The 25,766-nt window shown below is 53.0% G+C and overlaps 1 protein-coding gene across 4 annotated transcripts in view; it reads left to right on the top strand.

Annotated features, from left to right (window-relative positions):
* The window catches only part of Trpv4 (transient receptor potential cation channel subfamily V member 4), a 36,420-nt gene extending 11,736 nt beyond the window's left edge, over positions 1 to 24,684 (top strand). The window contains exons 2-17 of one of the 4 annotated variants that reach the window (XM_029478040.1): positions 703 to 781; positions 2,076 to 2,492; positions 6,675 to 6,847; positions 10,585 to 10,737; positions 11,442 to 11,582; positions 12,203 to 12,501; positions 13,725 to 13,904; positions 16,090 to 16,248; positions 16,478 to 16,570; positions 16,948 to 17,021; positions 18,028 to 18,193; positions 18,342 to 18,408; positions 19,934 to 20,250; positions 21,759 to 21,886; positions 23,155 to 23,276; positions 24,036 to 24,684. In XM_029478040.1, the coding sequence (XP_029333900.1) occupies positions 2,107 to 2,492; positions 6,675 to 6,847; positions 10,585 to 10,737; positions 11,442 to 11,582; positions 12,203 to 12,501; positions 13,725 to 13,904; positions 16,090 to 16,248; positions 16,478 to 16,570; positions 16,948 to 17,021; positions 18,028 to 18,193; positions 18,342 to 18,408; positions 19,934 to 20,250; positions 21,759 to 21,886; positions 23,155 to 23,276; positions 24,036 to 24,193 (2,616 nt within the window). In that variant the 5' untranslated portion in view covers positions 703 to 781; positions 2,076 to 2,106 and the 3' untranslated portion in view covers positions 24,194 to 24,684. Of the gene's footprint in view, positions 1 to 702; positions 782 to 2,072; positions 2,493 to 6,674; positions 6,848 to 10,584; positions 10,738 to 11,441; positions 11,583 to 12,202; positions 12,502 to 13,724; positions 13,905 to 16,089; positions 16,249 to 16,477; positions 16,571 to 16,947; positions 17,022 to 18,027; positions 18,194 to 18,341; positions 18,409 to 19,933; positions 20,251 to 21,758; positions 21,887 to 23,154; positions 23,277 to 24,035 lie in introns of all 4 variants that reach the window. The other 3 variants (XM_029478039.1, XM_021162133.1, XM_029478038.1) reach the window with 3 other exon arrangements.
* Positions 24,685 to 25,766: the final 1,082 nt, after the last annotated feature.

Raw genomic sequence — 25,766 nt, 5'->3', positions numbered from 1 at the left:
GAGAGAGAGAGAGAGAGAGAGAGAGAGAGAGAGAGAGAGAGAGAGAGAGATGTGTGTGTGTGAGAGAGAGAGACAGACAGACAGACAGACAGACTTAGGACCAGCTTCAGTAAACACTCTCTACTCCCAACAATGATGGTTGATTTTGTAATTATTTCAACATGACCAGAGCCAATCATGATTATTGTGGACATGACCAGGGCTAGCTCACTCCAGGTGTCCTGACTTGGGGGCCTCCAGGAACCCGAATGTTGTCCAGTTTGGGGAGGAGATAAGACACCATGGCAGCTTCCTAGGGGTGCCTGAGCGAGGGTCGCAGGGCTGCCCTGGCCGGGGATGGAATGACCAGCTGTGTGGATCACTGAGGGCACGTAGCTCTCGACCTCGGGTCCCTGGTGAGGTGGGCACAGTATACCTGGAAGGATACTTTTAATAGCTGGCCCTGAGCATCCCGCCCCCACCATGTGCATACACTGTTCCTAAAGAGCCGAGACCAGAATCACAGGACCCCATCTGCATGCAGATGACAGGCGGAGAGGACCTCTAGTCTCAAGGGGCCTTACAAGGGGCTAGCTCTGAGTAGTGTTTCACAGGCCTGGGAGACCTCAGGAGGAGGTGTGGCTACTCCTGTTTTTCAGGTGAGAAAACCAAGGCCCAGAGAGAAAAATCTGATTAGACTCAGCTTTGTTCCTCCTGCTGCAGGTCTGAAGATACCCATTTTCCAGAGGGGAACACAGAGGCTCTGGCCCTCCAGTGACTTGCCCTCAGGCACACTCTCTGTGTAAGCATCAAAACTGGAATTAGAAATGAAGGCCCAGTGACTCCAAAAGCCAGCTCTCTCTCCTTGCTGGCGTCAGGAGAGAAGCCACCCCTGGCAGGCATTTCTCCCCATTTGCGTGCCTGGCTCTGCCCGTAAGAGAGGCCCCTAGCCATGTTCCCACCTGGGCAAGCCTTTCCTGGCAGTTTCAGAGCAAACGTGGTGGGCATCAGTTTGTTGATTTTCTTCGTGTGGGGCCTAAGGAGGAGGTACCCACAAACTCCTGTATTCACTGGCAAGGGAAAGACTTCCAGGACACTGGTCTAGCTGCCCAGGGCTCTGCCCTGCTGGCTCTAGGTGAACGTACGTTGGGCCTGAAAACTGAAGAAAAACAAAATATCAAACAAACAAAAAAACCCCAAAAAACCAACTTGTCTTCGAAAGGCATGTGTCTGCCCTTGGAAACCTCAGTTTCCGCATTTGAGAAATGGGTACAAAGAACACGGTTATCTCTCCCCTCCATCCCATGGGGACTCAGGATGGATGTGTTCCCTGCCTGGGTATCATGGCCTGGCAGGTAATCTAGGAAAGAGAGAGAGGTAAGGGCTAGAGGAAGGTTCTCAGAGCAGGGGACAGTTGGGTACACAGAGGGCAGGAGCCAGTCAGGCTGAGGGAAGAGCAGTACTTCACTCTGATATCAATTTAAATCTGGGACTGCCCCTTACAGACCTGGAAGATGGGTAACGATGGTGCTGGAGAAGCCGTGGGGACCACCACCCTGTAGTGTAGGGTCCCATGGCTCCTCAGAACACCTACTTGGTCACAGGGGTACTTGTAGGCATTCTGAGCACTCCCCTGCATCTTAGTCACTTTCCCTGTCAAGCCTTGTCTCCCCATCTCATAGATGAGGAAACTGAGGCTGGGACACGCTGATTGGCTCAGCGTCACACTGGCTGTGTGGAGCTGGCTGTGAGACCGGGTCAGAGGGCTCAGTATCCAGGCTTAGGGCTGGCTCCCAGACCTTCTCATGCAGCCCATGTCTGTCCTGGGTAGCTGGGCTGGAGGCAGACAGACTCATGTCTCCTGGTTCCTGAAAGAGGCCCCTGTTGTGGCTCCTGCCTGGGGCTGGCGGCCGACCACATCTGGGAGTGGCCATCTCAGCCCCTGTCATTACAACGGTGGCTTTGAAGCAACTGGCAACAGTGCTGTTTGCCCATGTGGGAGGGGGCTTCCTGAAACCTCTACCACTGGCCAGGCTCTGCCTGACCCCCTCTTAGTCCCCAGTGTGCTGACCGCACCCCCCCCCATTTCCCAGCAGGCCGAGAAGTACAAACAGATCTGGGTCCAGTATGGCAGATCCTGGTGATGGTCCTCGTGCAGTGCCTGGGGAGGTGACTGAGCCCCCTGGAGACGAGAGTGGTACCTCTGGTGGGGAGGCCTTCCCCCTCTCTTCCCTGGCCAATCTGTTTGAGGGGGAGGAAGGCTCCTCTTCTCTTTCCCCGGTGGATGCTAGCCGTCCTGCTGGCCCAGGCGATGGACGTCCAAACCTGCGTATGAAGTTCCAGGGCGCTTTCCGCAAGGGGGTTCCCAACCCCATTGACCTGTTGGAGTCCACCCTGTACGAGTCCTCAGTAGTGCCTGGGCCCAAAAAAGCGCCCATGGATTCCTTGTTCGACTACGGCACTTACCGTCACCACCCCAGTGACAACAAGAGATGGAGGAGAAAGGTCGTGGAGTGAGTATTCCTGGCTGTCTGGTTGGTACTGAATCCATCACATGCCCATATATCCACTTACCCACCCATCCATCCATCTACCCATCCATCCACCCACTCCTCCATCTATCCATCTACCCACCCACCTGCCCATCAATCCACCCCTCCATTATCCACCTATTCTTCCTTCCATCCATCCATCCATCCATCCATCCATCCATCCATCCATCCACTCACCTACCATATATCTATCATCATCCATTTTTCTTTCTTTTTTTTTAAAAGATTTATTTATTTATTATTATATGTAAGTATACTGTAGATGTCTTCAGACACTCCAGAAGAGGGCTCCAGATCTTGTTACAGATGGTTGTGAGCCACCATGTGGTTGCTGGGATTTGAACTCTGGACCTTCGGAAGAGCAGTCGGGTGCTCTTACCCACTGAGCCATCTCACCAGCCCTCATCATCCATTTTTCATTTATCTATCTATTCAATATTTATCCATCTGCCCACCCACCTGTCCATCCATTATCCTCCATTCATCTGCCTGATTATCTGCCTGTCTCTTTGTCCACCCACCCTCCAACCATCCATTAATACACCTATTATCTATCTTTCTACCTCTTGTCCATCACACACCCATCCATCCATCCCCCTACTTATCCATCGACCCATTCTTCATTTATCCATCCATAACCTACTATCCACCATCTCTCCATCCACCTACCCATATATACATACATACCGTACATATATCTACTCCTTTATATAACTACCCATCTGTCTACACACACACACACACACTTCCAGCTGTCCTGGAACTCACTCTTGTAGACCAGGCTGACTTTGACCTCACAGAGGTCTTCCTTCCTCTGCTTCCCAAGTGCTGAGATTAAAGGTATGTGCCACTATCCCCTGGCCTTTCACTCGCCTTTCCATCCACCAGCCCATTATCCACTTGTCTGTCTGTCTGTCCTACACAGCCAAAGGTGCACTTGTTCATTATAATCCACGTGTGTATCCACCTGTCCCCACATGCATCCAGTTTCTACTTCCGCATGTCCAGTCCATTCCTCCAGAACGTGATTGTCTAGGTGGCTCCCTGCTGTCTGACCCTCTTGTCTCCAACCTGTCCAGTTGTCCATCTGCACAGCCAACTTCCCTCCAATCTATCATTTACTTCTCAAAATGTCTATATAATCTCCAGCCATTCATCAGTATGTCTGTCTGTCTCTGTCGTTCTCTGTCTGTCTGTCTCTGTCTTTGTCTCTCTGTCTCTCTGTCTCTCTCTCTGTCTCTCTCTCTCTATTTGAGACAGGGCTCGGTCTGCAGCTCAGCCTGGCCTTAGCTTGCGATCCTCTTGTCTCAGCATCCTAAGTGCTGGGGTTACAGGTGTGTGGCACCACACTGCACTCATCCACTCTTGATGGCTGCCTGATTCCTTTCCCCTCCTCCTCCTCCTCTTCTCTCTGTTCTAGCCTCAGGTTCATCCACCCAGCTCCATTTTTGTGGCCACAGATCATCCACTTGTTCACGCGTTTATCTCTCCATTCATATCCCGAGTGGAAGCCTCAGGTGCTAATCCTTTCTCTCCCGAGAAGGAGGCCTGGCTGGAAGGTAGAAGAGTGGAGAGAAGCCCCCATGAGTGATGGTCCAGGCCCTCTCAGGATGTTGTCTCCGCCAGCCCGGTTGCAGACAGGAACCTTCAGTCCCAGACACCATGATCTGGGCCTGTCTTCTCCATGGCCTCTGCTAAGTAGAGTGTCACAGTATGGTGTCTGTCATGTGTGGGAGTGCAGACACTTCCCCAGGCTCCTCCTGCCGTGAGCTGCCTCTGATCTGGTTGAATAGGTGGTTACATCCTTCCTAGGTCCCTTCTGCTGTCCTGTAATATGTCCTGAAATGACTCAGACTTGGACATCAGCACTTTTCCTACCTAGAGCCTCCACGTGTATCCAAGAGTACCACCCGAAGTCTGGAGATGCCTGAAGCTGTGGCGTCTTCTCCTAGGCCCTTGCTGACCAAAGACTGGCTTCCAGTCAGTCAGAGGGCAGCTCTTCCCTGTGCTTACATAGCTAGGAGATGGCTCTCTAGCATCCACGGGGGCTCATGGGTGATGTCTGGACTGCTACAGCGAACAGCTCCCCAGAGGTGGAGTTGATTGTTCCCAAGGAGCCTGCAGTGAGCCAGGCCAGGTTTAGCTCCTGACTCAGAAGTGCCTTCAGGTTTGGGATGCACGCGGTGCAGTGACAAGTGAAGGTCCATGATTCGAGATGGGGAGGTGCTAATGCCAGACAAGGAATAAGGGACAGGAGAGGTGGCTCTGGAAGACTTCTCAGGAAGGTGGTACCCAGACAGGACAATCACATGGTTAGGCAGCCATCCCTGGCCAGGATGTGCAAGAGTGTATCTCATCAGGACCAAGGGGGGTGTAGTCAATCACTTGTGAGGGATGTTGTCCAGTCACTGTTCAGATGGGGAAACTGAGGCCCCAAGCAACAGGGAGTCCCATTGTACCACCTCCTTTCCCTCCCTCAAGCCTTTCTGAAGGTGCACCCTAGCCTGGTCCCTGGAGAAATTAGAGAAAATTTGGAAGAACCAAGGCAAAATTTGGGGCCCCAAAGGTTTTCAGTGGTATCCAGTGGTATCTGGTGGGAACCAAGTTCTTTTTATATAGAGGGTCAGAGGATCAGGAAAATTGGTTGGAGGATGCTCCAGCTCTTGCTCTGTGGAGCATTCCATGGCCAGCATCCTCATTCCCATAGTGCCTTTGGGCCCTGAGCAGAGGGATGAAGGAGACCAGGCCTCCCACTTCATGCCCTATGTAGCTGCTCTCTTCCTTTTTTTCTTCCTTCCTGGTCCTCTGCTTCCCCGCCCCCCCCATCTTCTCTCTCTCTCTCTCTCTCTCTCTCTCTCTCTCTCTCTCTCTCTCTCTCTCCTCTCCTCTCCTCTCTCCTCTCTCCTCTCTCTCTTCTCTCTCTCTCTCTCTCATTTATTAAATAAACTGTAGCTGTCTTCAGACATACTAGAAGAAGGCATCAGTGCATCCCATCTGTGCCAGCCTGGGCTGGATGGCAACATGGCAGAGAGAGGATCTCTGTCCTCATGGTGTCCAGGCTAGCTCTTTCTCTCTGGTGCCCAATTAATGTTTGCGGAATAACTATACAGATGTCTCTCTTTTGTCTTCCTCAGCCCTCTCTGGGTCCTGTCACGCTTCTCTGCCTTGCTCTGTGGCTCAGCGTCCCTGCCTTGCACACACAGGCTTCAGACACGTGGCTCTCAGGAATGATGGTGATTTTGGCTAACATGTATCGCATGTTTGTGTGTAGTGGGCTCTGAGCTAATTCCCCGCTTTTATGGTCTCTTCTGTCCCAAACATTGTTGGATGATAAAAGTAATGAGGGAGCGAGTGAGTGAACAAGTTCCTTTCCCTGCCTTCTGCCAGGCTTTTTCCGCCTCAGACAGTGCTCATGAAAGGCCAGATAGTAAGCTCAGGTGGTCGAATACAGCCCGGCATGCTCAGGGCCCCGGCTTCGGTTCCCATCCTTGCATTAGCCAGGCATAGTGGCTCGCATTGACGTCCCAGCATTCAAGAGGCCAAGGTGGGGCATTCAAGATCAGTTTGGGCTGCGTGTCCCTTACAAAGCCAGTCTGGGTGACACAAGCCCCTGTCTCTCACACACAAAGGTGTTCAGTGTTCAGTAAATGTTAGATGGAGGATGGGGAAGATGGATGGGCAGGTGAGAGGGATGAAGGGGGGTAGGCAGCGAGTGGTGAGGTGGAAGGATGAACAGATGAGCATAAAGATGGATGGAGGGGTGAGTGGGTGGAGGGGTTAGTGGGTGAATAGAGGGATGAATGGATGGATGGATGGATGGATAGATGGATGGGTGGGTGATAGATGGATAGATGAATGGATGGAGATGGATGGGTGGATGGATAGGTGAGTGAGTGAGTGAGTGAGTGAGTGGTTAGATGGAGGGAGGGGAGGTGGGTGGGCTAGAGGATGGGCAGGCTTGCATCCTTTTCCTGTTTTTCTGCCCAACACACAGTAGGCCAGCTTACCTCTTCCTGGGCAAAGCATCCCATAGTATTCTTTAGTCCCTTGGGTTTCATTTCCCCAACCTCTGACTACCCTAGGTGAGGGAGCACAGTGCAGGCAGAGGCTAAACTCCTGGTATCCTCCTTTTGTCCCCTCTAGGAAGCAGCCACAGAGCCCCAAAGCTCCTGCACCGCAGCCACCCCCCATCCTCAAAGTCTTCAACCGGCCCATCCTCTTTGACATTGTGTCCCGGGGCTCCACAGCCGACCTAGACGGACTGCTCTCCTTCTTGTTGACCCACAAGAAGCGCCTGACTGATGAGGAGTTCCGGGGTGAGCCGCCCCAGTGGGCAGGGGGAGGGGTCTGCTCTGCTTGGGTAATCCTCTTCCCGGGTTTGCATATCTCTTTGGGCCAAACACACCAGAAGATCATTGGGCATCCTTTACCACATTATGGAACCTCGGAACCTCTCTGGGTCTTGGCTGCCTATAGAATTCATTCATGCAGTAGCTAACCAAAGTTTAGCCACGGGGGCTCTAACACACTTCTACACATTGGTGGTGTTGCTCCCCTAGCCCCGAAGTGCTCTAAACACAGGCAGCTGGAATCCCTTGTCTCCCGTGGGTAGCATGGCAGTGGGTTGGGATAGCTGGAAGGTGGCAGAGTGGTAGGTTGGGGTTCTCAGTGACACGTCTAGAGATCTGCCTCACCCTCACCAACTCCCCTCCCTGGCCTGACTCCCTCAGTCGCCACCCACAACATCCCTTTGCAGGGCTCCACAAAACCTGCATCCTCCCCTGCATGTTTTTCTGGCTGGAGACTGATTAGCTCAACTGATTTTCAGGGGTATCTGGAATCTCTGCCCCACCCGTCCCAGAAACCCCTCCACACGCCCTCGGGGTAGTTCACAACCTCTGTCAATGGGCCATTTAGAGCCGGGCTCCAGCAGGCTCCATAGCCACAGACATTCCGCCACCTGGTGGTCATCTGAGGAACTGCTTCCTCTTTAGCAGTGGTTCCACAGCGGAAGCCGGGACCCAGGACCCGATTCCCCTTGTGCCAGATGTGATTTGGAATCACGGAAGGTGCCTGGGTGGCTCCTTTAGTGAGTTCTTACTAATTCAGCGAGATGCCACTGGGTACCGATGAAGTGCCAGACACTGGGCTGGTGTCCGGAGGGAGGTGGAGGTGAGGTGGGGCAGAAAATGAGGAATTGAGCAAGGCAGATAAGATTCTCGGTCTCAAGTGGCTCTCGGTTATTCAGGAGGGGCGGGCATTGCTCTTGCGACCACGTAAACAAGCAAACAAGCACTGAGTTACAAACAGTGAAGGGTATCTAGTCAGGGGATGTGAAACAACCCCTCACCCCCCAAACCCCCCCCCCTTAGTCCAAGCGAGTTACGTTAGTGTGTGAAAAGGGACGAAGGACTGTTTCAGGTTGGATAGCTATGAAGGGACAGTGATTACAAAGACCCCGTGGCTTTCCATGACCTCTGAGATGACTATAGTAACTGCTGTATGCAAAGTGGATGAAGGACCACAGAGGCTGGGCAAGCCAAGGGGGCAGGGCTATCTTGGGCTTGTGAGAGACAGTGCCTGTTTCAAGGTGATGGTGGCAGAGATGACAGCCAAAGGGGTACAAGAAAAATGGATAAAACAGACATGCTGCAACAGGCGTGGGGCGGGGCTGGGCTGGGGTGGGGGCGCTGAGGATTCAGGATGGGACTCCAGGGAAGGGAATTGTGTTACCATGGAGAGCTGATATTGCTGGTGATACTGATAAAATGGAGGGTTGATACCACCCATGACAGAGATTGGGGATGCATCTGCACAGCCCCCAGGGGCTCTGCCGGCATTCAGGGCAGCCCCCACCTGGTGCCCATGGGAAGCTGTACCCACAGATGGGATGGGTTCAGTGAACAGCTGGCTGGTGTTAGCCTGGGCCAGCTGCCCAGAAGATGGGAGAAAGGCTGGGGTGGGGGTCAGGCTGGATGCTTCCCAGGCTTCCGGCTCTCCCTGTATCTGGGGAGGGGGCCTTACATTTCCTTCCACAGGATGCTAAACACAGCATTGACATTTAAGGGGGACTCGTTGATGCCTGGGGTCCTGTGAATCACAATATTGGTTGACTCACCGATGTCCCCTTGATTGCCGATGAGCGAGAGATAATGCCAAGATGCCAATCCTGAGGGTCAGCTGGCAAAGCTCACCCTCACCCCATGTCTGTGGCTCCCACCTTGGATCCATCGCCCAGGCCTGGTTGGTGGTGTTGGTGGGCGCTTGCTTTTTACTGATTCTTTAGAGACGGAAGCTAGTTCCTGTAGCCAAACACATCGTAGCAAGGGAAAGGAACGTAGAAAAGGGTGTTGGTGAACATTGGGGAGAGGTGACAGGCACCTGGCCCACTCAGACTTCGAAAGATGTTGGACAGGAATGGAAAGCGTTTACACTTATGTGTCTATGCCCTCCCCGCCCCCGACACACTGTGCCCCTCTTTATACCCAGTCCAAGCTTTAGGGAGCATTGTGGCCAGCCCTTCACTCCCCTCTAGCCACTGGTGTAAATGCTTCACAGGACAGGCTTCTGGGTTCTCATGTGTGGACAAGTGCTGTCTGACATGCGTCTTGCTTTTAGAGCCGATAAAGGCTCTCACAAGCTCAGTGGGGTAAAGTACCCACTGTGACAGCAGGAAGACCTGGGTTCAGATCCCAGCATCCACAGAAAAAGACAGGCAAGGTGGCACATGTCTGGGATCTCCCACTCTTGAGGAGGTGGGAACAGGCAGATAACCCCCTGCACCTACCTACCCACCACCCCTACTCCCTGCCGCCCAGAGCCTCCCTGAGCCAGTGAGCTGCAGGTTCAGTGAGAGACTCTGTCTGGAAAGAAAAGCGGAGAGTGATGAGGCAGACATCCAATGCTGGCCCGAGGCCTCCATGCAGACACACATAGGAAGCACAGAAGGAGGGAGAATGGTTCTGATAGGTCTGAGCCAGGCTGTGGTGGCGCACACCTTTGATCCCAGCACTCAGGAGGCAGAGGCAGGCAGAGCTGTGATTTCAAGGACAGCCTGGTCTACAGAATAAGTTCCAGGACAACCTGGGCTACATAGTGAGACTCTGTCTCAGAATAAACAACAGCAACAAAAATCAATGACAAGATGTATGGTTGACTTTTTTTTTTATTTAATGCGCATGCGCACCTGCATGCAAGCGTGGCTCGCAACCATGGCCCACCTCTCTGTATCTCAGCATGGTTAGTGTTTGGCTCTCTTCCCATCTGCTCAGATTTCAAAGCCCTTTAAAGGGGCTGGAAAGATGGCTCAGTGGCTAAAAGCACCGACTGCTCTTTCAGAGGTCCTGAGTTCCAATCCCAGCAACCACACGGTGGCTTGAAACCATCTGTGATGAGCTCCAATGCCCTCTTCTGGTGTATCTGAAGGCAGAGACAGTGTACTTGTACTTACATAGATAGCCCTTTAAAGATTCCCTCTATGAGCTAGAGTGACAGCTGAGTGGTTAGAGCACTGATTGCTCTTGCAGAGGACCTGAACTCAGTCCCCAGGACCCACATGGTGGCTCACACCCACGTGTAATTTCAATTTCAGGGGATCTGATCTCTGCATACAACTTTCATGGTCACTGCCTATACACGGTGTATAGTTATACGTGTAGGCCACACGCCCATACAGATAAATAAAATAAAAATTTCAAACTTCCCTCAAGTGCAGGGTGGCACAACCCTGTAATCCTAGCACTCTGGTAGTCAAGGCAAGAAGACTGAGAGTTCAAGACCAGCCTGGGCTCCGTAATGAGACCCCGTGTCAAAGAGAAATCTCCCCGACTGTGATTAAGGACGAGCCAGTCTATAGGCTGTGGCTTTCTATATGTCACAGAGTACCTATTGCCATAAGTTCACGGACACCGTCATAAACAGAAGGGAGCTGTGTCCCCACCAAGCACCATGAAGACATCTCAGGCAGGTGTGGCAGCCCAGCCTGGGCTCCTGTTCCTGCCCCACATTCACAGCCAGGTTCTGAGCCCTGTTTCTTCCTGCCCATTTCTCTCAGAGCCGTCCACGGGGAAGACCTGCCTGCCCAAGGCGCTGCTGAACCTAAGCAACGGTCGCAACGACACCATCCCCGTGTTGCTGGACATTGCGGAACGCACTGGCAACATGCGTGAGTTCATCAACTCGCCCTTCAGAGACATCTACTACCGAGGTGGGTGTTGCATTCGCCGTTACTGAACGGATGCATGAGCGGATGGGTGGATGGATGGATGGATGTGCCGCAGCTACCTCTCGCACTCCTCTATTCTGGATTTCAGAATGGGAGATCCCAAGCCTTTGTGATGTATTGCCCGCCCATTGCTGTCTGGTACCTGAGCTAGAAAACTGAAGCCCTAGAGGCTATGTGGTTGGACCCTTGGGCCACTTGAGGCTCAGCAGGGCATGGTGTTGAGTCTCCAGTTCTGGGAGGCAAACATGTCATGTGCATCAGCTCTGTGCTCCCCACTTCTGAGAGAGTCTATAAACCAAGGCCTAAGACTGCAAAATACCGACATTCAGAATCTGTGAAGTCCATGGCTGTGTTCGGGGTGGTTTGGCCAGGATATCTAGATTTGGCTGACCCTGTTGGCTGGGTGGGGGTCCTCTATAATGTCATGGCCATCGTTTCCAGGCTGTGTGCTCAAATCACTGGCCCTCAAGCTTGTGCTCCTGCTAGACTCTTTAAAAAAAAAAAGATTTATGGTGCTGGAGAGATGGCTCAGCGGTTAAGAGCACTGAACAGCAGGCTCTGGCTGTCATGTACCCCAAATCTCACACCAACCTTCCAGTGATTTCTGGATAAGCGTTGGTCTTGAGGTCCCTGTGTCACTTTTCACACCTGGTACCCTCAGCCAGCCTGGCCACCTTCTTCCCCAGGCCAGACATCCCTGCACATTGCCATCGAACGGCGCTGCAAGCACTACGTGGAGCTGCTGGTGGCCCAGGGAGCCGACGTGCACGCCCAGGCCCGCGGGCGCTTCTTCCAGCCCAAGGATGAGGGAGGCTACTTCTACTTTGGTGAGTAGCGGTGGAGGCTGAGGGTAGAGACAAGGGAGAGGCGGTGTCTGCAGTCATGGGTGACTCCCACATACTTAGACCTGAGCTGCCACAGGTCCTGACCCACCCCGTGGTGTGGATCCCGCAGCGTTTGTTCCTGGCCTCAGAACCAGAGCTCTGGAGAAAGTTCACACCCTCATTTTGGTCCATCCTGGTCACATGACTACGTGAACCTCAGTTTTCCCCATCTGTAGCCAGAGATCGGGAAAACTCTGGGGGGGCTCTTACGGGGTGTCAGCCCCTAGCACCCTACTATGCAAGTGTCCTTTGGTTCAGCTCACACGGTATGAGGACTAGGATCTCACAGTCCAAACTGCCACCATATTGCCATACTTGGATGTCATCCTGCTAACACCACGCTTGACATAGGACTTGTAATCAAAGTCCCAGAGTCCTGCCACCAGGACTCCAGACCCACAGCTTCCTGGTTGCATGGGCTATGTCCCTAAATAGCCACCCCTGCCTCTCCAGCAGTCACCATGAGAAGCCCCATTCCCTGTAGCGTCCATCCCCAACCCCGGCACGACCAGCAAAGTCCCACCTTGATCCCCTGCATTGATCCTCAGTTTCTCTGGCCCCAGGGGAGCTGCCCTTGTCCCTGGCAGCCTGCACCAACCAGCCGCACATAGTCAACTATCTGACAGAGAACCCTCACAAGAAAGCTGACATGAGGCGACAGGACTCGAGGGGGAACACGGTGCTGCACGCGCTGGTGGCCATCGCCGACAACACCCGAGAGAACACCAAGTTTGTCACCAAGATGTACGACCTGCTGCTTCTCAAGTGTTCCCGCCTCTTCCCCGACAGCAACCTGGAGACGGTTCTCAACAATGATGGCCTTTCGCCCCTCATGATGGCTGCCAAGACGGGCAAGATCGGGGTGAGTGAGTCCAGCTGCCCCCGGGGAGCTGCTGCTGACATTCATTGTGCCCCCTGCTCCCCTAATCCACCTCTGCAAACCCTCCGCCAGGGAGCGAGCATCGTACCTCCATAGCCTGCTATAGCTCCGTAGCACCCAGCCAGGATTCTCAGCTTTATCTAAAACCACATAACGTCATTCTCCCGGGTTGCTCCCTACCCAACCTCCATCAGTCAGGATGAGTCACTGAGGTAAACTGAGTCACTGGGCCCCTCACCAGCCGACTGCCTGCAGCTGGGCCTGCTCTCTTGGCACCCTGGAGGAGGACTCCCTAGTCCCGGCACTGGATACTGTGGGGTTCTTGTGTGCTGTCTTGTGTGTTGTGGGACATCCTCGCCTTGATCCACTAGATGCCTGTAGCACCCTGTGACATGCACTGTGACAACCAAATGTCTCTATAGACATTGCTGGGCTCTCCCTTGGGAGGTACCATTGCCCTGAGAGCCAGGCTGGAGTAGCCTGCCATTAGGAGCCAGACTATGGTTTTTATGCTTCCTAGTGGGCCCCACCCCTCTGTGCCTCAGTTTCCTTGTTGCTGTGACGGCTTAAGAAGGGGAGCCACGTAGGGCTCTTAATAAAGAGCTGAGGGTGTGGTGGATGCTCAGGAACCAGTGTAGGACTGGACACAGTACAGCCAAACCCCAGAACCCCAGCTTGATGGTCAACCTGTGACTCCCAGTGACTCAGGAGGCTGAGGCAGGAGAACTGAAAGTTCATGACAAGCCGGGCAGTGGTGGCACACACCTTTAGTCCTAGCACTTGGGAGGCAGAGGCAGGCAGATTTCTGAGTTCGAGGCCAGCCTGGCCTACAGAGTGAGTTCCAGGACAGCCAGGGCTATACAGAGAAACCCTGTCTCAAAAAAACCAACCCCCTCCCCTCAAAAAAAAAAGGAAGACAGGGGAATGACTCAGAGGTAGAAATCTAGCACATTGGAGGCCCTGGGTTCTACCACAATACTGAAAGTGTGTCTGTCTGTCTGTCTGTCTGTCTGTCTGTCTGTCTGTCTGTCTGTCATCTATCTATACATCTATCAGGCATCTATCAATCTATCATGTCTATCATCTATGTCGAGGGATCATGTCTACTATGTATTTATCATCTATCTGTCTGTCTGTCACCTGTAAATCTATCACATATGTCTACTGAGCACCTGTCTGTCTGTGAACAAGCATCCCCTTGGCAGGTCTTTCAGCACATCATCCGGCGTGAGGTGACAGATGAGGACACCCGGCACCTGTCTCGCAAGTTCAAGGACTGGGCCTATGGGCCTGTGTATTCTTCGCTTTACGACCTCTCCTCCCTGGACACATGCGGAGAGGAGGTGTCCGTGCTGGAGATCCTGGTATACAACAGCAAGATCGAGGTGGGTACTGGGGTGGGGAGGGAGGCTGGCTGTGGCTGAGACTGGCCAGGACCATAGGGCTGGGGGCTCTGTGGCCCAGAACCGGTGATCAACATCAACTAAGCATCCAGGACAGTCTCTGGCAGTTAGGGAACTGAACGGGGTCTGTGGGAGGGTGGGCTTCGGGACAGGTTGGGGATCCTGGCTCTGTTATATATTTACTGTGTGGCCCAGGGTGAGTGGCACAGCCTCTCTGTTTCCCTGGTCCGGAAACAGTTCTGTCAGCTGGTGTCACACAAATGCAGTTGTAAATCAGGACTCCAAAACCCTGTTCACTTAGCAGGCTTTAGCAAATATCGGCAAATGCTCTCCCTGCACATAGGCACCACGTGTAAGTAAACGTTCAGGTGTTTAGCGGGTCGTTCTTCTGTTGTCAGTCCCTGACCTTTGTGGTCATGTTGTCACGGGACTCCCAGTCATTAGATGGACAGCACTCTGGACCTCTGCAGGGTAGGTGTGGGCAGCCTGCCTCCCAGCCTGGCTCTGGCATCAAGCATGTTCCTTCCCTCATCCCTGAGATGAGAATCCATTGCCATAGAGACCCAGGTTTGCAAATATAGCATCTCTGGTGCAAATCGATCCACAGATAGGGCTTACCAGGGGAACCGTGTCGAACACGATTGTGCAGGGCTCAATTATTGATGTCTGCCTGTGTGAAGAACTGGACAATTGTGGCACCAGTCATGTATTGAGATAAATATCCCAAACCTGTTCCTTGACTAGGCTTTGTGAATGTGGAACCAAGATTTATACTTTCAGCTTAACCGGAATTTTGGGAAACATGAGAAGGTGGTGGTATTTGTTTTTTGTGGTGCTGTGGATCCAAACCAGTGCCTCGTGATTGCTAGACAAGCCCTCTGCTACTGTGTCCCATCCCCAGTCCCTTGTGTTTTGTTGTGAGACAAGATATCATTGTGGCTGGGCAGTGGTGGCACATGCCTTTAGTCCCAGCACTTGGGAAGGCAAATTTCTGAATTCGTGGCCAGCCTGGTTTTCAGAGTGAGTTCCAGGACAACCAGGGCTACACAGAGAAACCCTGTCTGGAAAAACATATATATATATACACATACATACCACTGTGTAGCCTTGGCTGGTCTCGAACTTTCTCCTCACAGAGATCCACCTGCCTTTGCTTCCCAAGTACTGGGATTACAGAAATGCAGAAATGAGCCACCACTGCCTGATGTTCTCTCACTCTCTGTTTAAAAAAATGACAGCTTTCTTTTTATGTATGTGGGTGTCTCATGTGCAGATATGTCTGTGCACTGCATTCACGCCTGGTGCCTGGTGCCTGGAGAGGCCAGAAGATCTCCTGGAATTGGAGTTACAGATATCATGGTTATATATGTCATGTGGGTGCTGGGAGGTGAACCCAGGTCCTCTGCAATAGCATCAGATACTCTTAGCTGCCGAACCATCTCTCTAGTCCATTTAAAAAATATTTTATTTAGTTTTATGTTTATGAATGTTTGTGCTTGACATATGTGCAGTACCCATGGTGGCCAGAAGAGGGCACTGGATCTGGAGTTCAAGATGGTTGTGAGCAACCTTGAACCAGTCTAGGCTCCCTGCTGGGCAGCCAGTGCTCCCCAATGTTTCCAGTGCTCCCAGTGGCTAAGCTTGCTCTTCAGTCCAGAGTTGATTTTTTTTGAGTCTTTTGCTGTGTAATTCATGAACTTGTGATCCCCCTGCCTCAGTCTCCTGAGTGCTTTAATTACGGGTGGGTGACACCAAGTCCGGCTACAGTAGATATTATAGCTAGTGTGTGTGTGTAAACACACATGTGCCACAGTGTGTGTATAGAGGCTAGACGGCAATTTCATGAGATTTGTTCTCTCCTTCCACCTTTGTATGGGTTTCAGGAACTGAACTCAGGTCCCCAGGTTTGCCTAGCGGGCACCTTTACCAGCTGAGCCATCTTGGCTGCCCCGAGTAGGTGTTCTTTAAGGAATTTTCTGTTCTGTGGTCCTGTTGAATAGGAATTAAGGGTTAGTTGAGGAGGAATTGTGCAGAGCCTTGAGTGCTGAGCTCCCTGGGGATCCTAGAGTGTGGCTGGAGCATGGCTTAGGAGGCGGGGCCACGCTGCAGTGAGCATGCCTGGATCCCCAGCATGGGGAAGGTGGTCATGACATCCTACCTCCCCCAGAACCGCCATGAGATGCTGGCTGTAGAGCCCATTAACGAACTGTTGAGAGACAAGTGGCGTAAGTTTGGGGCTGTGTCCTTCTACATCAACGTGGTCTCCTATCTGTGCGCCATGGTCATCTTCACCCTCACCGCCTACTATCAGCCACTGGAGGGCACGGTGAGTGCTCACTGGGGAGCAGGCACAAGGACAGCCTCTGCAGCGGGATAGAAGACAGCTTGGGGGTGGGGAGGAAGATGCCCCAGCACCCAGATGGCTCAGCCTGGATGAGACTTTGGGGGAGACAGGAGAGGAAGCTGCTGAGGACGCAGATGTTTGGGGCAGCAGGGAGCTGGTGTTGGGGGCAGGGGAGGACCTGTTGCATCTGATCTCCCCTCCCCCACCCCAGCCACCCTACCCTTACCGGACCACAGTGGACTACCTGAGGCTGGCTGGCGAGGTCATCACGCTCTTCACAGGAGTCCTGTTCTTCTTTACCAGTGTGAGTGCTTGGTCCCAGTGCCACCTGCTTACCCAGTTCTCCCTCCTCCTCCTTCTCCTCTCCCTCCTCCCCCTCTGCTCCCTCTTCCTCCTCTTCCTCTTGCTCTCCCTCCTCCTCTTCCTCTTGCTCTCCCTCCTCCTCTTCCTCTTGCTCTCCCTCTTCCCCTTCCTCCTCTCCCTCTTGCTCTCCCTCTTCCCCTCCCTCCTCTCCCCATCTTCCCCTGCTCCTTTCCTACTCCAGTCTGACTTCTATTCTCTGCTCTTCAGTCCATGGTCTCTTTTCTCTCCTTCACTCTGCTTCCTTCCTTTCTGTCCCTTCTCCGTCCTCCCCCAACTCCTCCTTACTCAATATTCCTCCCACCGTCTCTTCTGTTCCAGATCAAAGACTTGTTCATGAAGAAATGCCCTGGAGTGAATTCTCTCTTCGTTGATGGCTCCTTCCAGTTGCTCTAGTGAGTACAAGTCTCGGGGCAAACACTTCTGGGTGAAGACGTCATCCAGGTAGTGGGGAGAAGAGAGGTGACACTATCAGGAATGACTTCACCCAGCCAGGCAGCCATAATCAAACAGCTGGGCAGGGCCAAGGCTTGCTTGCTAGGGGGTTGATCCATACCATGGAGAGAAAGAATTTTGACCTCTTACACTGATTGAATGCTAGGGCCTGCTTGCGATTAAGAATTGTAATACTATCTCTGTTTAGTGGGGAGAAGTGCAGCCATCGATTATTGATGTCTGCCTAGGTCACAGAATGTGGGAATCAATGTATGTGTGCTACATCTTGTCCAACAATGAGATTTAGCCACAAAATCTCCACAGACCTCTGAATCAATCTTTCTTTTCTTTTTTCTTTCCTACTCTTTTTTTTTACCATTTTCTTTTATATTAATTATTACTTATTTGTGCATATGTATGTTCACGAGGAGTCCTGGGATATCAGATCACCTGGAGTTAAAGGCAGTTGTGAGCTACCTGATATAGGTGCTAGAAATCAAACTCAGATCCTCTGCAAGGACAGTGTGTGCTCTTAACCAGTGAGCCATTTCTTCAGTCCTCTGCATCTTTCTTTAAAAGTCCAGAAGGTGTGGCTTTGGGGGTCTTGTAGTGCCTAGGATCCAATGTCTGGAGCCAGGTGGTGGTGGCATATGCATTTGATCCCAGCACTCAGGAGGCAGAGGCAGGAGAATCTCTGTGAGTTTGAGGCCAGCCTGGTCTATATTTCAAGTTCCAAGACAGCCAGCAATACATAATAGAGAGACCCTGTCAAAAAGGAACAGGAAATGGAGCTCTTTCATCCACTGAACGCTGAGATGGCTGGGTCTCCACTCTTCTCCTCTGGGATCTCGACGACACTGGGACTCCTTGGTGGCCCAGAGGACTTGCAGACACGTCTCTCTCCTCATCCATAATCTTAGCATCCCCTCTTCTCTCCGCCCTCTCGCCCTCTCTGCTGCCCGGTAGCTTCATCTACTCTGTGCTGGTGGTTGTCTCTGCGGCGCTCTACCTGGCTGGGATCGAGGCCTACCTGGCCGTGATGGTCTTCGCCCTGGTCCTGGGCTGGATGAATGCGCTGTACTTCACGCGCGGGTTGAAGCTGACGGGGACCTACAGCATCATGATTCAGAAGGTTTGGGCTGGCCTCTGCGTGCCTGTTCTGTGGCCTGACCTGAGGGTGGGGCTTGGAGAGAAAGGTGGGACAGGAGAGTGGGGAGTTGAGAAACCTTTGTGTGCCCTTCCCCCACGATACCTCTAACCAGGCCCCTTTCCGGCATTAGATCCTCTTCAAAGACCTCTTCCGCTTCCTGCTTGTGTACCTGCTCTTCATGATCGGCTATGCCTCAGGTGAGCGTGGACCTGGAGTGCTATGGCAGGAACGAGGGCTATAGGGGAAGCCACCATGGGCTGCGGACAATGGGTATCCCTGCCTGAGATCCCTAGGTATGGGTCAAGGCCAGTCAAGCTCCATTCCCCACTCCCAGAAAGACTGCAAAGCAAAAGGCTGCATCGTCCTACTTTGCAGAGGAGCGGTCTCAGGTCAGAGAAGCCATGTAAAGCCACATGTGTCCAAAGGCTACTAAATGTAGACTAGCGAGTTGCCTCTGGGTAACCGTGCTTGCTGTCAAGCCTGATGACCTGAGTTTGATCCCTGTGACTCACAGAGTGGAAGGAGATACCCGACTCATGAAATCTGACCTCTTGTCCCCCCACATGTGTGCCATGGTGTGTAGGTGCTCACACACATAGGCACACCCAAATAAGTGAATGTAATGAAAACATTGTTTTAGGCCAGTAAATGCAGAAATGGAATGTGAGCTACTTCCGTGAAGCAAACTGAAAATGAAACTTACAGGTCAGGTCAGATACACTAGGTCACTGGTCAGAGGCACATATAACACACAGCACATATGCTCCTATAACTCATTTTTGTGCCTAAGGCAGACATTACTAATGGATCACAGAATGTTCTTCCTGTTGGATGTAGCTCAGTTCTCAGAATCCTCCACACAGAGTGTTTGAGCATCCATTATACAATTAGATTGCATTGGTATGTGAATTGAAAAAGTGTTCACCATGCTCTCTAATTGAAGGCACTGTAGCCTCCTCACCCTGATGAGGTCAACGTGCTCCTGTTACTCACTTTTGTGCCCAAAGCAGACATTACTAATGGATCACAGAATGATCTTTCTGTTGGATGTAGCTCAGGTCTCAGAGTCCTCCACACCCACTGTTGGAGCATCCACTACGCAATTAGATTGCAATGATGTGTGAACTGAAAAGTGTTCACCATGCTCTCTAGTTGAAGGCACTGTAGCCTCCTCAGCCCGCTGAATGCAGGGCCTCAGCCTTCCCCCCTGCCCCTGGTAGCTGGTTGCTGCCATAACTCCCATCCAGGCTTAGCAGGAAAAGATGGTGAGAAGAACAGCTTGGAATGTTTACAGGCATGGGGGCCCTTATGGTAGGGCCTTTAGGACCAGCGTCTCTGGCTAGTGTGGAAGGAAGGAGCCTGCATGGAGTCTGCAAGTAAAATGCTGTGTTAGCGCTTCTGGGGACAGGTGGGGTGTGGCTATCCTTGTCCTATAAATTGTAGGGTATAGCAGCATCCCTGACTCCATCCACTGGATGCCAGCACACCCACCCACCTGTCACTTGAAGGTGCCACATGTGCCCTGAGAGAACATTACGAAGGCTGGGTAGCTCTAGACTCCATTCTGAAAAATCCAGAGAGTTTGGGGAGAGCGGAGGCACCCTGAGGGTCTGTGTGTGCTTGCTGGCTTGGATTCCTGCTGGCTGACAGAGGCCAGTGCTGTACCCCCTCATCCCCATCTAGTGGGGTAGCACCTCTCAGCCTCCCCTGCCCCTCCCGCAGCCCTGGTCACCCTGCTGAATCCGTGCACCAACATGAAGGTCTGTGACGAGGACCAGAGCAACTGCACGGTGCCCACGTATCCTGCGTGCCGCGACAGCGAGACCTTCAGCGCCTTCCTCCTGGACCTCTTCAAGCTCACCATCGGCATGGGTGACCTGGAGATGCTGAGCAGCGCCAAGTACCCCGTGGTCTTCATCCTCCTGCTGGTCACCTACATCATCCTCACCTTCGTGCTCCTGTTGAACATGCTCATTGCCCTCATGGGCGAGACCGTGGGCCAGGTGTCCAAGGAGAGCAAGCACATCTGGAAGTTGCAGGTGAGGCTGGCCTGAGCGTTCCTCCACCTTCCATGCATGCCCCAGGCAGGTGAGGCCGCTGCCTGCGCCTTATAATTGCTTTGTCCACCCTTCCCCCGTTCCGTTCTCCCCCATTTCATCTGTGGTGCAGCTCACGGGATCCCGCTGGCTCCATTCAGCATGATCGCGCGCTCTGTCAGCACTGAGCATGCTCAGAGAGTCTGCTTCTGTTTCGAGCCACTGTAACATAAATCCCTGAAGTAGGGCCATTTATTAAAAAGAAATGAGGATATAGGGCGGTGGTGGCACATGCCTTTGATCCCAGCACTTGGGAGCCAAAGGCAGGTGGATCTCTGAGTTCGAGGCCAGCCTGGTCTACAGAGAGAGAGTTCCAGGGCAGCCAGGACGGTTGCACAGAAAAATCCTGTCTCCAAAGGGTTGAAGGAGTGAGAGTGAAGATTCATTTGGCTTATGGTTTTGGGGGCTGGGAAGCTGGCATCCTCTAATCTTAATCTTGACTATAACGAATGCCTCACACTTCAAACCCAGACAACACACAGGACCTCAGAAACTTTTAGGGATACATTCAAACCACAGCAGGCAGCAGGGGCGTTTTAATGAGTTTTTGTGCTGAGCCGATGCGCCATCTTGATTCAGAAATGAGACGAGGGGCTGGAGCTTCAGTGGGTGAAGCGCTTGCCACGCAGCACGCGAAAGGGCCTGAGTTTGGATCCCCCAAACCATTTTGTAAAGCTCGTGTCTGAAACCATTTGTGGGAACTCATGTCTCTATATTTTATATGATCTCTATACTCCTAGCTTCTATGGCAGGAGGGGAGGCTGGGACAGGAGAATCCTGAAGGCAGGCCAGCTGGCTTGGTGTACAGACAGTACACAAGACCCAAAGCCAAACAAGATGGACTTGCCGTGCTTGCATCCCCCTCCACCTGAACAAACGTTTTGGTGCCCCCTTGTGGCGGCTGTCAGTATTCTCCTGGGGGTGGATTTTACCTGTTCAGTGAAGTTCCTGGCCCACCACTCAGAGATGGAGAACGCAGTTGAGATTCTGGGTGACATACTCCAGGGCCGTGTGCATCCACACACCTGGAAATTAACTGTGCATGTCCACCCCAAGGTTACCCCCACTCTCTGGTTTGCTCATAGCTTTCACACATTGCTACTTCTCTGGGCCCCAGTCTCCCCAGAAACACCCTGTTTTCAAATTTTTTAGTGTAAAAAAGTGGAGGGACCCTCCCCCCGCCCCTTTCAAATTCCAGCTCCTGGCTGATTCTCTGCCCACCTAGCTCAGCATTCATAAGGACCAGTGTTTAAAGACCACGGCAGTGCATCCATACACACCAGCACGTGGAAGGTGAAGGCAGGAGAGCCTTAGCCACGCAGGGAGTTCGAGGCTAGCCTGGGCTATGTGAGATCCTGTCTTAACGGAAAAAGGGAGTTTATTTGGCCCGTGGTTGATGTGACCCAGGTGCCTGCTGGGAAACTTAGCACCTATGACCTTCCCCCTGGCAGTGGGCCACCACCATCCTGGACATCGAGCGTTCCTTCCCTGTGTTCCTGAGGAAGGCATTCCGCTCCGGAGAGATGGTGACTGTGGGCAAGAGCTCAGATGGCACTCCAGACCGCAGGTGGTGCTTCAGGTGAGGTCGGGAGCCACGGGCTCCAGGGAAGACGAGCTTCCTGCCATGCGTGTCTCAGCACAACCCAGCCAAGATTCTGCGTGGTCCTGGGCAAGTCTCTCAGCCTCAGTCCCTTCAGCTGTGAACTGGGCACAATGATGGCCCCGCCTCCTGGGGCATCTAGAACTTTCAAGCTGGCATCTATACATGTTAGGATATTGGGATGCCTAGAGGCTCCACGGAGCCTGGCAGAGATGGAGCGGGCTATTTCAGAGCATCACCCTCTGTCTGCCGCCTATGGGGAGGTGAGGTATTGAGGATGAGATGAGGGGACCAAAGGATCATCAGTTTGAGGGCTTGGGACTCCCTAACTCATGTGCAGTCACCCACATTCGAAGTCCTCCCCCGATTTTTTTTTTTTTTTTTTTTGTCAGAAGGCAAACTATTCCTTGCCAAGGGCTTACAGCCAAAGCAGAGTATAGTGCGCCCCTGAGAGACAGGTCCAGTGGCTTTGCTCATCTGTGGAATGGGGTGGTAACAGCACCCCCTCTAGTCTAGTCTGACGCTGTATTACCAGTGTCTCGTAACCTTCAGAAAAGAAGCCCCGCAAACCCGGATACCTGTGACCCGGGTTTACCTCATCAGTGAAATGATAACAGCAAATGCATCTCCCTTGCTCAGTACAACCAATATGCAGTTGCTCGACAAATAGAAGTTGCATGAAAAAGAACAACAACAAAATAACGTTAAAACGCACAAATCTATCCTACGAGACTATCACCAGACTTTACGGATGTCCTAATAAAAAGAGAAACCGGTACCAAGGAATGTATCCATCAAGGAATGGAGAGACAGACTGGTATATCCATACAATGGAATATGATTTGGCCGTTAAAAAGAATAAAGTTCTTATCCTTGCTACAGTGTGGGTGGACTTTTAAAAAAGGCTAAATGATAGAAGCCAGCCGTGAAAGGGCACATATCTTATGGTTTCATTGATAGAAGATGCCCAAAGCATCAGTAGGTCACAGAAGCAAGGAAAAGGGAGCTATTGCGCATGAGCACAGAGAAGCCGGGGGGGGGGGGGGAGCGATGAGAGTTGCCAAGCGCAGGGAAAACAGTTAGTGGGGTTGTAGAAAGTGATTGGAGGGGAGATCTGGTTCTGTGAGGAGGGCATGCTGGGAAATGCTGACTTAGAGAGATGACCTAGGGATGGGGCAGGAAGCAGTGTGGCAAGCCACCACCCCCCCCCTCAAAAAAAAAAACCCCACTCTGCTTCTCTCTGCCAGGGTGGACGAGGTGAACTGGTCTCACTGGAACCAGAACTTGGGCATCATTAACGAGGACCCTGGCAAGAGCGAAATCTACCAGTACTATGGCTTCTCCCACACCGTGGGTCGCCTTCGTAGGGGTGAGCGTGGCACTGAGAGCAGGGGTGGGATGGGGGACCAGAGACCCGGGGCTGTCCCTACTGCGCCTCCGCAGGGGTGAGCATGATATTGAGAGCGGGGTGGGGGGTGGGGGCTGTTCTGAGCAGTTCTGTCCAGAGAATGGGAGGGTGGGCGGGGTCACCAGTGGATTCCCACCCCCGCTGCACAGGGCAGATCCCACCCCAACCCTCCCTGTTTCATGATGCTGGATGACGGGGCTGCCTGACAGGAGAGATTCTAGGCAGCCCCGTGGGGTAAAAGTCCTTTCTGGTTTGTTGTTTGTGTTTTGTTGTTGTTGTTGTTTTGTTTTTGTTTCTCCGAGACAGGGTTTCTTTGTGTATCCCTGGCTGTCCTGGAATTCACTCTGTAGACTAGGCTGGCCTCGAACTCAGAAATCCACCTGCCTCTGCCTCCCAAGTGTTGGGAGGAACCACTGCCCGGCTTTCCTTTCTGGTTTTGTTTGTTTTATTTTTTATTAAGGGGAGACGTGGAGGTAAACGCGTTCCACCCCCACCTCCACCCCCACCCCCGGGCATTCTGACAGGGCCTTCAATCTCTGCTCTTCCCTGTGTACACCAGGGCAGGCATCTTGACTTCTCTGAATCCATTTTCACCTCCGTAAAGCGCGCATAATACCCTCTAAATACTTCTCTCCGTGACTTACCCAGTATGCAGTGGTGCTCAATGCTTGCATAGTCCGTTAACCCTCCCCCTCCCCCCTCTGTATTTTCATTGTCCAGATCGCTGGTCCTCGGTGGTGCCCCGCGTAGTGGAGCTGAACAAGAACTCAAGCGCAGATGAAGTGGTGGTACCCCTGGATAACCTAGGGAACCCCAACTGTGACGGCCACCAGCAGGGCTACGCTCCCAAGTGGAGGACGGATGATGCCCCGCTGTAGGGGCTGTGCCAGAGCTCGGACAGATAGCCCAGGCTTGGCCTTTGCTCCCACCTACATTTCGGCATTTGTCCGGTGTCTTCCCACACCCGCATGAGACCTCGGAGGTGAGGGCCTCTGTGGAGGCCCCAGGACCCTCTGGTCCCGCCAAGACTTTTGCCTTCAGCTCTACTCCCCACATGGGGGGCGGGGCTCCTGGCTACCTGTCTCGCTCGCTCCCATGGAGTCACCTAAGCCAGCTCAAGGCCCCTCTCCTCGAAGGGCTCAGGCCCCCGTCCCTCTTGTGCATTATTTATTGCTCTCCTCAGGAAAATGGGGTGGCAGGAGTCCACCCGCAGCTGGAACCTGGCCAGGGCTGAAGCTCGTGCAGGGACGCTGCAGCTCCGACCTGCCGCATATCTGACCTGCTGCAGCCCTGGCTAGTGTGGGTCTTCTATACTTTGTAGAGATCGGGGCCGCTGGTGCTCAATAAATATTTGTTTATTCTCGGTGGACACAGTGAGGGTGAGGTCGGAAGTGGGGACAGAGTGGGGGGGGGCACCTGTACAATTCTGTGAATGAGAATCGGCACCCGGGTGTGGGCGGCAGGGAAAAGGCTGGTGGTGGGCGTGGTCACGGTGAAAGTGGTGGATGTAGAGGGTGTGATCCCGGTGGAAAGTAGCAGAACTGATGGGGGTGGAGGGTGGGATGCTGGTGGAGGTGGGGGAGAGTGGGATGCTGGTGAAGGTGGTGTTTGTGAGGTGGATAGGGATGGAGTAGTGCTGTGGGAGGCAGAGAGGAGTGTGACTCTCTGTGGAGTCACAGTGCTCGTCAGGGACGAGGGACACTGATAGGCACAGTGATTCTAGTGACAGAGAAGCATTGGGCAGTGCTGGCGGGACACTCTGCTCTCTTGGCGCAAAGCGAGGTCCCTGTACACCTGCAGCCTGTCTACAGAGGAGTCTGTAGCTGGCCGATGTCCCGTGACCCCCCAGCTCAGGCAAGTGCCTCCCATCCTCTCCCAAGCAGCCACAGGGAGCAATGATGTCTGAGAGGCAACTGCAGTGGACAGAACCCAGGGCCCCACACAGACTGGCTTTCCCCCCTCTTCCTAAGCATTGGCCATGGTGGCTTGTGCTGGGAAGTGGCATGTGACCTCTTACCCCTCTGAGCCTCTCTGTCCTTGTCAGAAGGATAGACGGTGGCAGGGAACCAGTGATAGCCACTGTGTGGGGAGGAAGCCAGGACTTTACCATCCTGAGGACCTCACTCCCCTCTGCCTGTAGGCACCCGGGGGCTAACAGCCTAGGCTCCCCAGGGTGCCCTTTGGCCACTGTCCACCCCCCCCCCCAGAGAGGCAGCCAAAGGGCAGCCCAGTCAGCGTTCTCAGAAGTCACCATCATCCTTCCTTGACTCTGGCTGATGTGGAAACATCTGCGTACTTAAGCCAGGCTCTGGGCTCTCTCTTTGGGTGACCAGAAGACAAGGTGGCCCCTGGCTATTCCCTGAAGGTGGGTGCTGGAGACACAGGGAGGGGCCCTGTCCATCTTGGGTGCCCCCACCCCGATTTGGAACAGTGAAGAATATGTGGGAGAAA

This window comes from Mus caroli, chromosome 5, assembly GCF_900094665.2.
Source record: "Mus caroli chromosome 5, CAROLI_EIJ_v1.1, whole genome shotgun sequence".
In the NCBI taxonomy this organism is placed as follows: domain Eukaryota; kingdom Metazoa; phylum Chordata; class Mammalia; order Rodentia; family Muridae; genus Mus; species Mus caroli.
The sequence above is the reverse complement of the archived record's forward strand: the minus strand, read 5'-3'. Positions and strand labels throughout refer to the sequence as shown.